Raw genomic sequence first — 12,982 nt, 5'->3', positions numbered from 1 at the left:
TCCAGGTGGGGGCTCATATGTGCAGGTGGGGGCTCATATGTGGAGTATAGATTTTCTGTCTCTGTTTGCGTGAGGGTACACCAGTTTCCTCCCAAAATACAATACCATAATAGTACGTTAATTGTATTCTTACCAAACTAGTGCCAAGATTTATCAAGCCACGGAGAGTGATAAATAGCACGTGATAAAGTACCAGCCAATCAGCTCCGAACTGCCATGTTACAGGCTGTGTTTGAAAAATGACAGATAGAAGCTGGCTGGTTGGTACTTTGTCACTGTGCAATTTATCACTCTCCAAGGCTTGATAAATCTGGGCCTAATACTACTGTTTGTATATGTTTATGTTTGTCAATGCTGAGTAAATTAGTGGAACTATTTAAATAAACTATAATAATAAATTCTGAGAACTGTGGTTAATAAAGTTAGCAATATTTTCAAATAGGAGTTCTTAATTAAGTAAAATCTGCCTAACTGCTCAAACTGATGATTACCCTGGAGACTTTATGTTATGTACTCTCCCCAGCTAAAGTCTTATTATAACATTTATTGCCTTTCCCATGATGACCTTCTCATAGAGACATAGAAACTCAGGAATTGATGTGGAAACGGGACAAAGAGGAGACTCGTGGGGCTGACACCTGCTAACAGATTTGGACCGATTTATTAACATCTGCATCCTTAGTCTGCAATAGAGAAAATTCTATGAAAATCTACCTATGATGGAATTTGGTTTCACAGCATTTATATAAAATATTTTTGGCCACCTATAAACTTTGTTAGAGGTGATATGGTCAGGAAGGAATTCTGTATAAAATATTTTAAATTTGTCTGAAAATGCTGCCATTGCGGATGGTATAAATTATCTCATAACTTAGGTTACTGATTCCTAATTAGCCTTCCTGTTCCTTATTCCTTAGACCTATTATGTGGCATATTCTTTATGTGGCAAAATGTCAGATCACAATAAACTGGAAGACTACAGCCCCTCCGTGTCTTTAATATAAAAAGCAATATTGTATAATGTACCTACACAATAGAGCATATTACTAATAATGTAGACAATAAGGCGTATCATTTCATCTCCATCTGGTCACCCTGGCTGACTTATCAATGCTCCATCTCCTATGTTTTTGGATGATGACAAGTGACCTAATTGGAATTAAACCTTCTTCTCTATATACAGTACTTATGTGCAATTCTAGTCCCCTCACATTTTACCTTTTTAAACTTTTTGATTGTTCGTTGCTGTACTTTTGAATGGTTTATACCAGTTGTTCCCAAACTTTTTGAATCACAGTGCCCTACAGTATGGCCAACTAGGCTGTTTCTTATTGAGGTATTTGCAAAGAAATATTAAGTTAAGTGTGTCTATATGTCATCCTTAGGTTCAATTGTGTGGTGAGGGACAAGATTTGTTTCTGTTTGTCCACATATTTTAGGATTGGCAGCCACCAGCACTGATTTTGCCTATTACATTGATCCTAAATGATTTGAATTGATCCTGGACCACCAATCCAAGGCACCCCTGCAAGTGCCCTGAGGCACCCCAGGAAGACTAGGCACACAGTTTGAAAACCACTGTTTATACAAATATCTTGCAAGTTGACTGTGTTTTTTCCCCTTCCTTCTTTCTCCTTGCTTTCTATATCACACTTACTGTTTATATACTTAAACTCTTGAATAAAAAGATTTTCAAAAACAAAAAATTATGTTAGATGCTTCAGAGTGTCTGTATATGATGGAAATGTAATGCTTATGCTATGTTAATTTGTTTAGGGAATAGGTAAACTATGTGACACAATTGCATATGATTGGTTTCAAAAACATTAGTGCCTCTTTTCAAGTTACCTTAACTGATCATTTGCTTTTTCTAGTTTTTCAATTGTCTTCATTGTTTGATCATTGTTTTGTTTACTTGCCTAGAAAATTGAAATAAAAACAGCAAATTAATTAATTTATGATGACACACTGGATGATGACACACTGGTTCTATTTTATTAAACATTTAAAGTGCAGTGTATAGATTCTTCAAAATAAAAGCATTCATCTCTATGCGTTAAACAAAGGCGATATCAGATGACTTATTTAATTGATACTCAAATGGTTCGTATTTCTACAGTTTTAGTGTTTCCCTTTTTGAATACATGCCTATATGCAGTATTTTGTATGATTGTATGATTCTGGAAAAAAAATTGTAAAAGCCATTGTATTTGAGCTAACAGTGTTATACAGAGATTTTTAAGAGCTCACTATGAAATAAGCTGTCAAATCACTGCTCTTTTACCACTGTAATTCTATAATAAATGTGCATGAGCAATGGTGAAACTGGAGAACGCTTACTTGAAAAAATAGGATTTTAATACCTGCCGGTAAATCCTTTTCTCTTAGTTCGTAGAGGATGCTGGGGTCACTTCAAGAACCATGGGGTATAGACGGGATCCGCAGGAGACATGGGCACTTTAAGACTTTCAAAGGGGTGTGAACTGGCTCCTCCCTCTATGCCCCCTCCTCCAGACTCCAGTTATAGGAACTGTGTCCAGGGAGACGGACATTTAGAGGAAAAGGATTTATTGTTAAACTAAGGTGAGATACATACCAGCTCACACCTCAAGCACGACGTACAACATGGTATTCAACATAACGCAAGTCAACGGCATGAACAACCTCAGCAACAGGCTGACTATAAACGTAACACAACATGTGTGTAACCACAACTAACAACTGCAGATACAGTACGCACTGGGACGGGCGCCCAGCATCCTCTACGGACTAAGAGAAAAGGATTTACCGGTAGGTATTAAAATCCTATTTTCTCATACGTCCTAGAGGATGCTGGGGTCACTTCAAGAACCATGGGGTTTATACCAAAGCTCTAGAATGGGCGGGAGAGTGCGGATGACTCTGCAGCACCGATTGACCAAACATCAGGTCCTCATCAGCCAGGGTATCAAACTTGTAGGACTTCGCAAAGGTGTTTGAACCCGACCAAGTAGCCTCTCGGCAAAGCTGTAATGCCGAGACTACCGGGGCAGCCGCCCAGGACGAGCCCACCTTTCTGGTAGAATGGGCCTTCACCGATCTCGGTAACGGCAATCCAGCCGTAGAATAAGCCTGCTGAATCGTATGACAGATCCAGCACGCAATAGTTTGCTTGGAAGCAGGAACCCCAATTTTGTTGTGAGCATACAGGACAAACAGAGCCTCCGTTTTCTTAAACTGAGCCATTCTGGCCGCATAAATTTTCAAAGCTCTGACAACATCGAGAAACTTCGATTCCAGCAAGGCGTCAGTAGCCACTGGCACCACAATAGGTTGGTTCAAGTGGAACGACGAAACCACTTTCGGCAGAAATTGCTGACGAGTCCTCAATTCTTCTCTATCTTCATGGAAGATCAAATAAGGGCTCTTGTGAGACAAGGCCGCCAATTCAGACACCTGCCTGGCGGATGCCAAGGCCAACAGCATGACCACTTTCCAAGTGAGGAATATCAACTCCACCTTTTGTAAAGGTTCAAACCAATGAGATTGAAGGAATTGCAACACCACATTAAGATCCCACGGTGCCACAGGGGGCACAAAGGGAGGTTGGATGTGCAACACGCCTTTCACAAAAGTCTGAACTTCTGGAAAGGAGGCCAAATGTTTCTGGAAGAAAACCGATAAGGCCAAAATTTGTACTTTAATGGAGCCCAACTTAAGGCCCGCATCCACACCGGCTTGTAGAAAATGGAGAAACTGTCCTAACTGAAATTCTTCTGTAGGAGCCTTCTTGGATTCACACCAAGACACGTATCTTCTCCAAATACGGTGGTAATGTTTAGACGTTACTCCTTTCCTGGCCTGAATAAGAGTGGGGATGACTTCCTTGGGAATACCGTTTCGGGCTAGGATCCGGCGTTCAACCTCCAAGCCGTCAAACGAAGTCGCGGTAAGTCTTGGAACACGCACGGCCATGGCCCCTGCTGTAACAGATCCTCTCGTAGAGGAAGGGGCCAGGGATCTACTATGAGTAATTCCTGAAGATCTGGATACCAAGCCCTCCTTGGCCAGTCTGGAACAATGAGGATCACTTGAACCTTTGTTCTTCTTATGATCTTTATCACTTTTGGAACTAGTGGAAGCGGAGGAAACACGTACACTGCAATAGCAGTGGACACTAGGGTGTCCACTGCTATTGCTTGAGGGTCTCTCGACCTGGAACAATATCTCTGAAGTTTCTTGTTGAGGCGAGACGCCATCATGTCTATCTGAGGAATTCCCCAAAGACTTGTCACGTCTGCAAAGACCTCTTGATGAAGACCCCACTCTCCTGGATGGAGATCGTGTCTGCTGAGGAAGTCTGCTTCCCAGTTGCCCACTCCTGGAATGAAGATCGCCGACAGAGCGCTTGTATGCCTTTTCGCCCAGCGGAGAACCTTTGTGGCTTCTGCCATTGCCGCTCTGCTCTTTGTTCCGCCCTGGCGGTTTATGTACGTTACTGCTGTTATGTTGTCCGACTGAATCAAGACCGGCAGATTGCGAAGAAGATGATCCGCTTGGAGAAGGCCATTGTGAATGGCCCTTAATTCCAGAACATTTATGTGTAGACACATTTCCTGGCTTGACCATCTTCCCTGGAAGATTTCCCCCTGTGTGACTGCTCCCCAGCCTCGGAGACTCGCATCCGTGGTCACTAAGATCCAGTCCTGGATTCCGAACCTGCGTCCCTCTAGGAGGTGAGAGCTGTGCAACCACCACAGGAGTGAGATTCTGGTCTTGGAAGACAGGGTTATCCTTTGGTGCATGTGTAGATGGGACCCAGACCACTTGTCCAACAGGTCCCACTGAAACACTCTGGCATGGAATTTGCCAAACTGAATGGCCTCGTAGGCCGCCACCATCTTCCCCAGCAACCGAGTGCATTGATGGATCGATACTTTTGCTGGTTTCAGAATTTGTTTGACCAGGTTCTGAATTTCCAGAGCCTTTTCCACTGGAAGAAAAACTCTCTGTAATTCTGTGTCCAGAATCATTCCCAAAAACGACAGCCGTCTCGTCGGAACAAACTGTGATTTTGGCAAGTTTAGGAGCCAACCATGTTGCTGCAGAATTGTCAGGGAGAGCGTAATGTTTTGCAGTAATTGGTCCCTGGATCTCGCCTTTATCAGGAGATCGTCCAAGTACGGGATAATTGTGACTCCTTGCTTGCGCAGGAGAACCATCATTTCGGCCATTACTTTGGTGAAGATCCTCGGAGCTGTGGAAAGACCGAACGGCAACGTCTGAAATTGGTAATGACAATCCTGAACTGCAAACCTCAGGTAAGCCTGATGTGGAAGATAAATGGGAACATGTAAGTAGGCATCCGACACCATAAAATCCCCCTCCTCCAGACTGGAGATCACTGCCCGGAGAGATTCCATCTTGAATTTGAATTTTCTCAGGTAGAAATTTAGGGATTTGAGGTTCAGAATTGGTCTGATTGAGCCGTCTGGCTTTGGGACCACGAACAGGCTCGAATAAAAGCCTTCTCCCTGTTGTGACGGGGGAACCCTGACAATGACTTGATTGTGACACAATTTTTGTATTGCGGCGCATACCACCTCCCTGCCCGGAAGAGAAGCTGGTAAGGCCGATTTGAAAAATCGGTGAGGGGGAACGTCTTGAAACTCCAGTTTGTACCCCTGGGACACTATTTCTAAAACCCATGGGTCCAGGGCCGAACGAGCCCAGAACTGACTGAAGAGCTTGAGACGTGCCCCCACCGGTGCGGACTCCCGCAGAGGAGCCCCAGCGTCATGCAGTGGATTTGGCAGAAGCCGGGGAGGACTTCTGCTCCTGGGAACCGGCCCCGGCCGGTGATCGTTTACCTTTTCTCTTTCCTCTAGTAGCAAGGAAGGAAGACCCTCGGCCTTTTCTGTATTTATTAGGCCGAAAGGACTGCATCTGATAGTGGTGTGCTTTCTTTTGTGGTGCAGGCACATAAGGTAAAAATTAAGACTTACCCGCGGTAGCCGTAGATACCAAATCAGCGAGGCCGTCACCAAACAATACACCACCTTTATACAGAAGAGACTCCATAGCTTTCTTAGAGTCAGCATCAGCATTCCATTGATGAATCCACAATGCTCTCCTAGCTGAGACTGCCATGGCATTGGCCCTTGATTCCAAGAGGCCAATATCCCTCGCAGCTTCCTTTAGGTGGACTGCAGCATCCCTGATATAACCCAGTGTCAAAAGAACGCTATCCCTAGCCAGGGTATCTATGTCAGATGACAAGTTATCTGCCCATTTTTCGATAGCGCTACTCACCCATGCAGATGCAATGGCAGGTCTGAGTAGCGTACCCGTGGTGACATAAATGGATTTCAATGTATTTTCCTGCCTACGATCCGCAGGATCCTTCAGGGCTGCCGTGTCAGGGGACGGAAGAGCCACCTTTTTGGACAGCCGTGATGCTTTGTCCACAATGGGGGGTGACTCCAATTTTTCCCTATCCCCAGAGGGAAAAGGATACGCCATTGGAATCCTTTTGGGAATCTGAAACCTTTTGTCAGGATTTTCCCAAACCTTTTCACAAAGCGTGTTCAGTTCATGAGAGGGAGGAAACGTTACCTCAGGTTTCTTTCCCTTATACATACAGACCCTAGTATCAGGAACAGCAGGGTCCTCAGTGATATGTAATACGTCTTTAATTGCCACAATCATGTATTGAATGCTCTTTGCCAGTTTTGGATCTAATCTGGCATCACTATAGTCGACACTTGCGTCAGTGTCTGTGTCGGTATCCGTGTCAGCCAGCTTGGCAAATGAACGTTTTTGTGACCCCGAGGGGTCTGGACTTGAAACAACACATCCTCTACGGATTTCTTCCATGCCGGTTCTGAGACTCAGATTTATCCAATCTCTTATTTATCAGAGCCACATTAGCATTCAGAGTATTCATCACATTCACCTAGTCAGGTGTCGGTGGTGCCGACAGGGTCACTCCCGCAGCCGTTTGTGTCCCTAACATAGTCTCCTCCTGGGAAGAGCACTCCACCTCAGACATGCTGACACACGTGCACTCACCACACGTAGACACACTGGGCCTATAGGGGACAGACCCACAGTAAAACCTGTCAGAGAGACACAGAGGGAGATATTGCCAGCTCACACCCCAGCGCCCAATCCCGGTCTGAAAACACCACAGAAAGTGTCCCAAACCTGCAGCGCTTTTATAAGTTACATATAATGCACCAAAATCACTGCACCCCCCCCCCCCCCCCCGTTTTGTACCCTGTCACTTGTACAGCAGTGTGAGGAAGAACCAGCATCTCTGCAGACTTGTGTAGAGAAAATGGCGCCGGGCTGTGTGATGTGAGGGCTACGCTCTGCCCCCGTAATGGCGCGCTTCAGACCCGCTCTTTTTAAAAAAAAATATATACTGGCAGGGGTCTGGACAGTGTCCTGGCACTTACTCCGCTCTTGCCAGGTATGTCATAGAGGCTAAAATGCTGCCCAGGGCGCCCCCCCCCCCCCCCCCTGCACCCTGTAGTGCCGCTGTGTAGTGGGAGCATGGCGCGCAGCGTGCGATCGCTGTGCGGTACCTCAAAGCCGTCACTGAAGTCTTCTGATCTTCTTCTACTCACCTGTCTTCTGACTTCTGGCTCTGCAAGGGGGGTGACGGCGGGCTCTGGGAATGAGCATCTAGGCGTACCTAGCGATCAGACCCTCAGGAGCTAATGGTGTCCTGTAGCCAAAGAAGCAGAGCCTTGAAACTCACAGAAGTAGGTCTGACTTCTCTCCCCTAAGTCCCACGAAGCAGGTAGACTGTTGCCAGCAGTTCTCCCTGAACATAAAAAACCTAACAAAAGTCTTTTCAGAGAAACTCAGTAGAGCTCCTCAGAGTGCATCCAGTCTGCCTGGGCACAGATTCTAAACTGGAGTCTGGAGGAGGGGAATAGTGGGAGGAGCCAGTTCACACCCCTTTGAAAGTCTTAAAGTGCCCATGTCTCCTGCGGATCCCGTCTATACCCCATGGTTCTTGAAGTGACCCCAGCATCCTCTAGGACGTATGAGAAACACCCTGTTACACTACTCAATGAAATGCACATATTTTTCTAAAAAAGCGTTTTGTTTTTTTCTGATACAGTATGCTGAAATCAATTCAGTGTTATTTTATCCTGCGGATACAGAACATGTACAGATAATGTAATGGTTAGTATTACTGAGGTAACGTGTTTGATTCTGTGTGGAGTTTGAATATTCTCCTGTGCTTGCATGGATTTTCTCCAAACACTCCGGTTTTCTCCCATAATACAAAAATATACTGGTAGGTTAATTCATTCCTGTAAGTGTATGCGTGTACATATGTTTAGGGTAGACTAGACAGGCCAAGTAGTTCTTATTCTGCCATTAAATTTTATGTATTTATGTTTTATAGGTTTGCTGTTAAATATCTGAAGCCATGGGCACTGAGCAATAAAGCAGAATGTGTCATAAATGTGAAAAAAGATGTGTTTACATACACATCAGAGGGGTAGTGATGTGGACACATGGTAGGAGGGATTATTTGCCTGGGGGAAGGCTGCGGAGTGGTTGTTACATAGTTAATGAGGTTGAAAAGAGGAAAAAATGCCCATCGGGTTCAACCTGTATTCTGTCTTAAGCCGAGCTCATTATAATGTCCCAATTGAAATAAAGTTTTATGTTTAGTTATCAACTGAAAATCATGTTCCTCCCAGATTAAAAATGTCAATATTTTAAATGTTATAACCTTGGATATCTTTTTCAGTCAGAAATTTATCCAATCCGTTTTTAAATGCATATATAGTGCCTGCCATTACCACCTTCTCTGGCAGGGAATTCCAGATCCTTATTGCCCTAACAGTGAAGAACCCTTTCCTACGTAGCGTATGGAATTTTCTCTCCTCAAGCCTCAGCGAGTGACCTCACGTCTTATACAGAGTTCTTTTAATAAACAATTCCTCTGATAACGCTTTGTAATTTTCCTTTATGTATTTGAAGATATTGATAATGTCTCCTCTTAGACGCCTCTTTTCTAGTGTATACAGTTTTAACCTAGTAAGCCTTTCCTCATACTCCAGTCCCTCTAACCCTTTAATCAATTTAGTAGCATGCCTGTGAATCCTTTCGAGTTCACAGATATCTGTTTTATAATGTGGTGCCCAAAACTGAACACAATATTCCAGGTGTGGACGTACCAATGATTTGTACAGCGGCAGGATTACACTTTCGTCCCTTGTCTCAATTCCCCATTTTATGCACGCTAGCACCTTACTTGCCTTCTTTGCTGCATTTTGACATTGAGTATGGTTGTTTAGCCTATTATCAATGCGTACCCCCAAATCTTTTTCCAATACTGTTACCCCAAGATTTTCCCCATTTAATATGTAGGATGCAAGTTTGTTTTTTGGTCCCGAAGTGCACAATTTTGCATTTTTCTATATTGAATCCCATTATCTATTTAGACGCCCAGATTTTAAGTTTAGATAAGTCATTCTGCAGAGACTCCACATCTATTTCTGAATTACCTTACACAATTTAGTATCATCTGCAAAGATTGACACTGTGCTTTCCAGGTCTATTTTCAGGTCGTTGATAAATATGTTGAACAGTAGTGGCCCAAGTGGACCCTTGTGGTATTCCGCTGACTACTGGTGCCCAGCTTGAGGATATCCCATTGACCACTACTCACTGTATCCTGTTATCAGCCAATTACTTATCCATGTACAAATAGTTTTTCCTAGGCCAAGCTCATTTAATTTGATGATAATTCTCCTGTGAGGCACTGTATCAAAGGCTTTTGCAAAATCTAAGTATACCACATCCACTGCTTTTCCTTGGTCAAGATTGTCGCTCACTTCCTCATAGAAGTTAAGTTAGTTTGACATGATCTCTCCCTTACAAACCCATGCTGGTTCTTGCTAATAAACTTAGTGGCATACAGATACTCCTATATGCTATCCCTTAAAATTCCCTCCAATAATTTCCCCACTATAGATGTCAAACTAACTGGTCTGTAATTTCCTGGATGATTTTTAGACCCCTTTTTAAATAATGGCATTACCTCAGCTATACGCCAATCCATAGGTACCATGCCTGATCTAATAGAACTATTGAAAAGCAAGTACAGGGGTCTTGCTAGTTGTGACCTAAGCTCCATAAGACCCCTTGGGTGAAGTCCATCTGGTCCAGGTGATTTATTAATCTTAATTTTGCTTAGTCTCTCCCGGACTATCTCCTCACTTAAACAAGTATCTAGCCAGGAATCCTTGCTTTCACTAACATTATGAACTACTCTCACCATCTCTTCTTCTCTGGTGAACACCGGTGAAAAAAATTTGTTCAGTATTTCCGCTTTTGTTTCATCATTTATCAATACTCCAAATTCATCTTTTATTGGACCTATGTTCTCCTTTCTTAACCTTTTACTATTTATGTATTTAAAAAACTTCTTAGGATTGTTTTTGCTCTCTATAGCTATTTGCTTTTCATTTTCAATTTTTGCTGCTCTTATTGCTTTTTTGCATTTTTTATTGCATTCCTTGTAGTACTGAAATGACTCCTCTGTTCCATAAGATTTAAACGCTTTGAAAGCATTACTTCCTTAACCTTCTTATTAAGCCACATCGGTTTGAGTTTGGTACTCCTGCGTTTGCTTCCCATGGGTATGAATTTGTCAATATTGCTATTTAACAACCCTTTTAATGCTTCCCAGATTTCCGTAGTGTTCTTGCCATCAACCAAGTCTTCCCAGTCAATGTCATTAAGTGCACCTCTCAGCATACTGAAGTTAGCCTTTCTAAAGTTAAATATTTTGGTTGATCCCTTGTAGTGACGTTTCTTGAAACTGATGTCGAATGTGATCATATAGTGATCACTGTTACCCAAGGTCTCCCCAACTTTCATGCTTGATACAATGTCCTGATTATTAGTAATTACTAGATCCAGAGTAGTTTTACCTCTAGTTGGATCCTCGACTAATTGAGATAAATAGTGATCCTTTAACGTATTTAAAAACCTGTTGCCCCTAGCTTTAACACATGAATCATTATTCCAGTTTATATCAGGATAATTAAAATCCCCCATCACTAGGATGTCTCCCAATCCCGCAGCCTTTTCAATTTGCCGCAAGAGTTGTTCTTCCTCATGTATGCTAATATCCGGCTGTTTGTAGCATGTACCTATGACTAGTTTTTTTGCATCTATACCCCCACTTGAGATTTCAACCCAGTGACTCCACATTATCCCCAGTCCCCTAAAAAATAACCTCCCTTAAGTACGGTTTAAGAGATGGTTTAACATAAAGACACACACCTCCACCTTTTTTGTTATCCCTGTCCCTTCTGAAAAGAGAATAACCCTCCAAGTTTGCAACCCAATCGTGAGAGTCGTCCCACCATGTTTCCATAATACCTACAATATCATACTGAGCCTTTAATGCAGGGGTGGCCAACCAGTCAGAGACAAAGAGCCAAAAAAAGTGTGTTTGGTACGTCAAAGAGCCGACATCGAGCCGAAGGCACACATGCAAAAATGGGGTGTGGCCTAGTGCCTTCTAGGCCACGCCCCTGGTATAAAATACATTGAAAAAGCCAAAGCCAACATAAAATACATTGAAAAAGCCACTTCCACATAAAATTGTAAAAGCCAGATCCACATAAAATATATTGAAAAATCCAGATTCACATAATACACTTCAGCTCCCCCATGTGTCACTCCAAACAGCACCCTCTTGTCACTCCAACCAGCACCCTCCTGTCACTCCAGCCAGCACCCTCCTGTGTCACTTCAGCCAGCACCCTCCTGTGTCACTTCAGCCAGCACCCTCATGTGTCACTTCAGCCAGCACCCTCATGTGTCACTTCAGCCAGCACCCTCATGTGTCACTTCAGCCAGCACCCTCATGTGTCACTTCAGCCAGCACCCTCCTGTGTCACTCCAACCAGCACCCTCCTGTGTCACTCCAACCAGCACCCTCCTGTGTCACTTCAGCCAGCACCCTCCTGTGTCACTCCAACCAGCACCCTCCTGTGTCACTCCAAACAGCACCCTCCTGTGTCACTTCAGCCAGCACCCTCCTGTGTCACTTCAGCCAGCACCCTCCTGTGTCACTTCAGCCAGCACCCTCATGTGTCACTTGAGCCAGCACCCTCCTGTGTCACTCCAACCAGCACCCTCCTGTGTCACTCCAACCAGCACCCTCCTGTGTCACTTCAGCCAGCACCCTCCTGTGTCACTTCAGCCAGCACCCTCCTGTGTCACTTCAGCCAGCACCCTCATGTGGCACTTCAGCCAGCACCCTCATGTATCACTCCAGCCAGCACCCTCATGTGTCACTCCAGCCAGCACCCTCATGTGTCACTTCAGCCAGCACCCTCATGTGTCACTTCAGCCAGCACCCTCATGTGTCACTTCCGCTTCCCCCAATTCATGCCACTGCAGCAGCCCATTATGTGTCCTCCGTTTGCTGGTGGGTGTCTCATCTCTAGTATCTGGCTCCCTCAGTTCTAAGTCCCTGTAGTGCTGCTGCGTGTTTTTCTGGAGAGCAGGGGTTACCGGATTTGTTGTGGTCATGTGACTTTGTGTGTTAGGAGCCACATTTGAAGAAAGAAAGGGCCGCATGTGGCTCAAGAGCCACAGGTTGGCCACCGCTGCTTTAATGCTAACAATTCCAATTCCCCCATTTTACCTGCTAGGCTTCTTGCGTTCGCAAGCATACATTTTAGCTTAGTGTTTCCCTTGTCCATTTGTTTTTTTAAGGGTATCCTGTCATGGTTTACAAGTGCCTCCCTAGAGTTACTCCTACTGCCAGTTGTTCTCCTCACTCCCTCTCCTCCCCCATCATACTTACTATTCCTTTTGATCCACGCATTTAGTCCTTCTAAGCCCTCCGCCCCCTCATAGTTGTTTGCCTGGAGGTACACCCTGTTTGTGTGGCAGTAGGAGTTGGTTGCTCGTGGGGGGTAGCTGCTGCCACTGGGAGGGGGGTTATTTG

At 44.3% G+C, this 12,982-nt stretch overlaps 1 protein-coding gene across 1 annotated transcript in view; it reads right to left on the bottom strand.

Moving 5' to 3' along the window:
* The window catches only part of SYCP1 (synaptonemal complex protein 1), a 1,049,791-nt gene that overhangs the window by 206,974 nt on the left and 829,835 nt on the right, over nucleotides 1–12,982 (bottom strand). The window contains exon 20 of the mRNA XM_063955446.1: nucleotides 1,849–1,919. Within this exon, the coding sequence (XP_063811516.1) occupies nucleotides 1,849–1,919 (71 nt within the window). The remainder of the gene's footprint in view (nucleotides 1–1,848; nucleotides 1,920–12,982) is intronic.

The sequence above is a fragment of the Pseudophryne corroboree genome, chromosome 2 (assembly GCF_028390025.1).
Source record: "Pseudophryne corroboree isolate aPseCor3 chromosome 2, aPseCor3.hap2, whole genome shotgun sequence".
In the NCBI taxonomy this organism is placed as follows: Eukaryota; Metazoa; Chordata; class Amphibia; order Anura; family Myobatrachidae; genus Pseudophryne; species Pseudophryne corroboree.
Note: the sequence above shows the minus strand (reverse complement) of the source record. Positions and strands in the feature narration are given on the sequence as shown.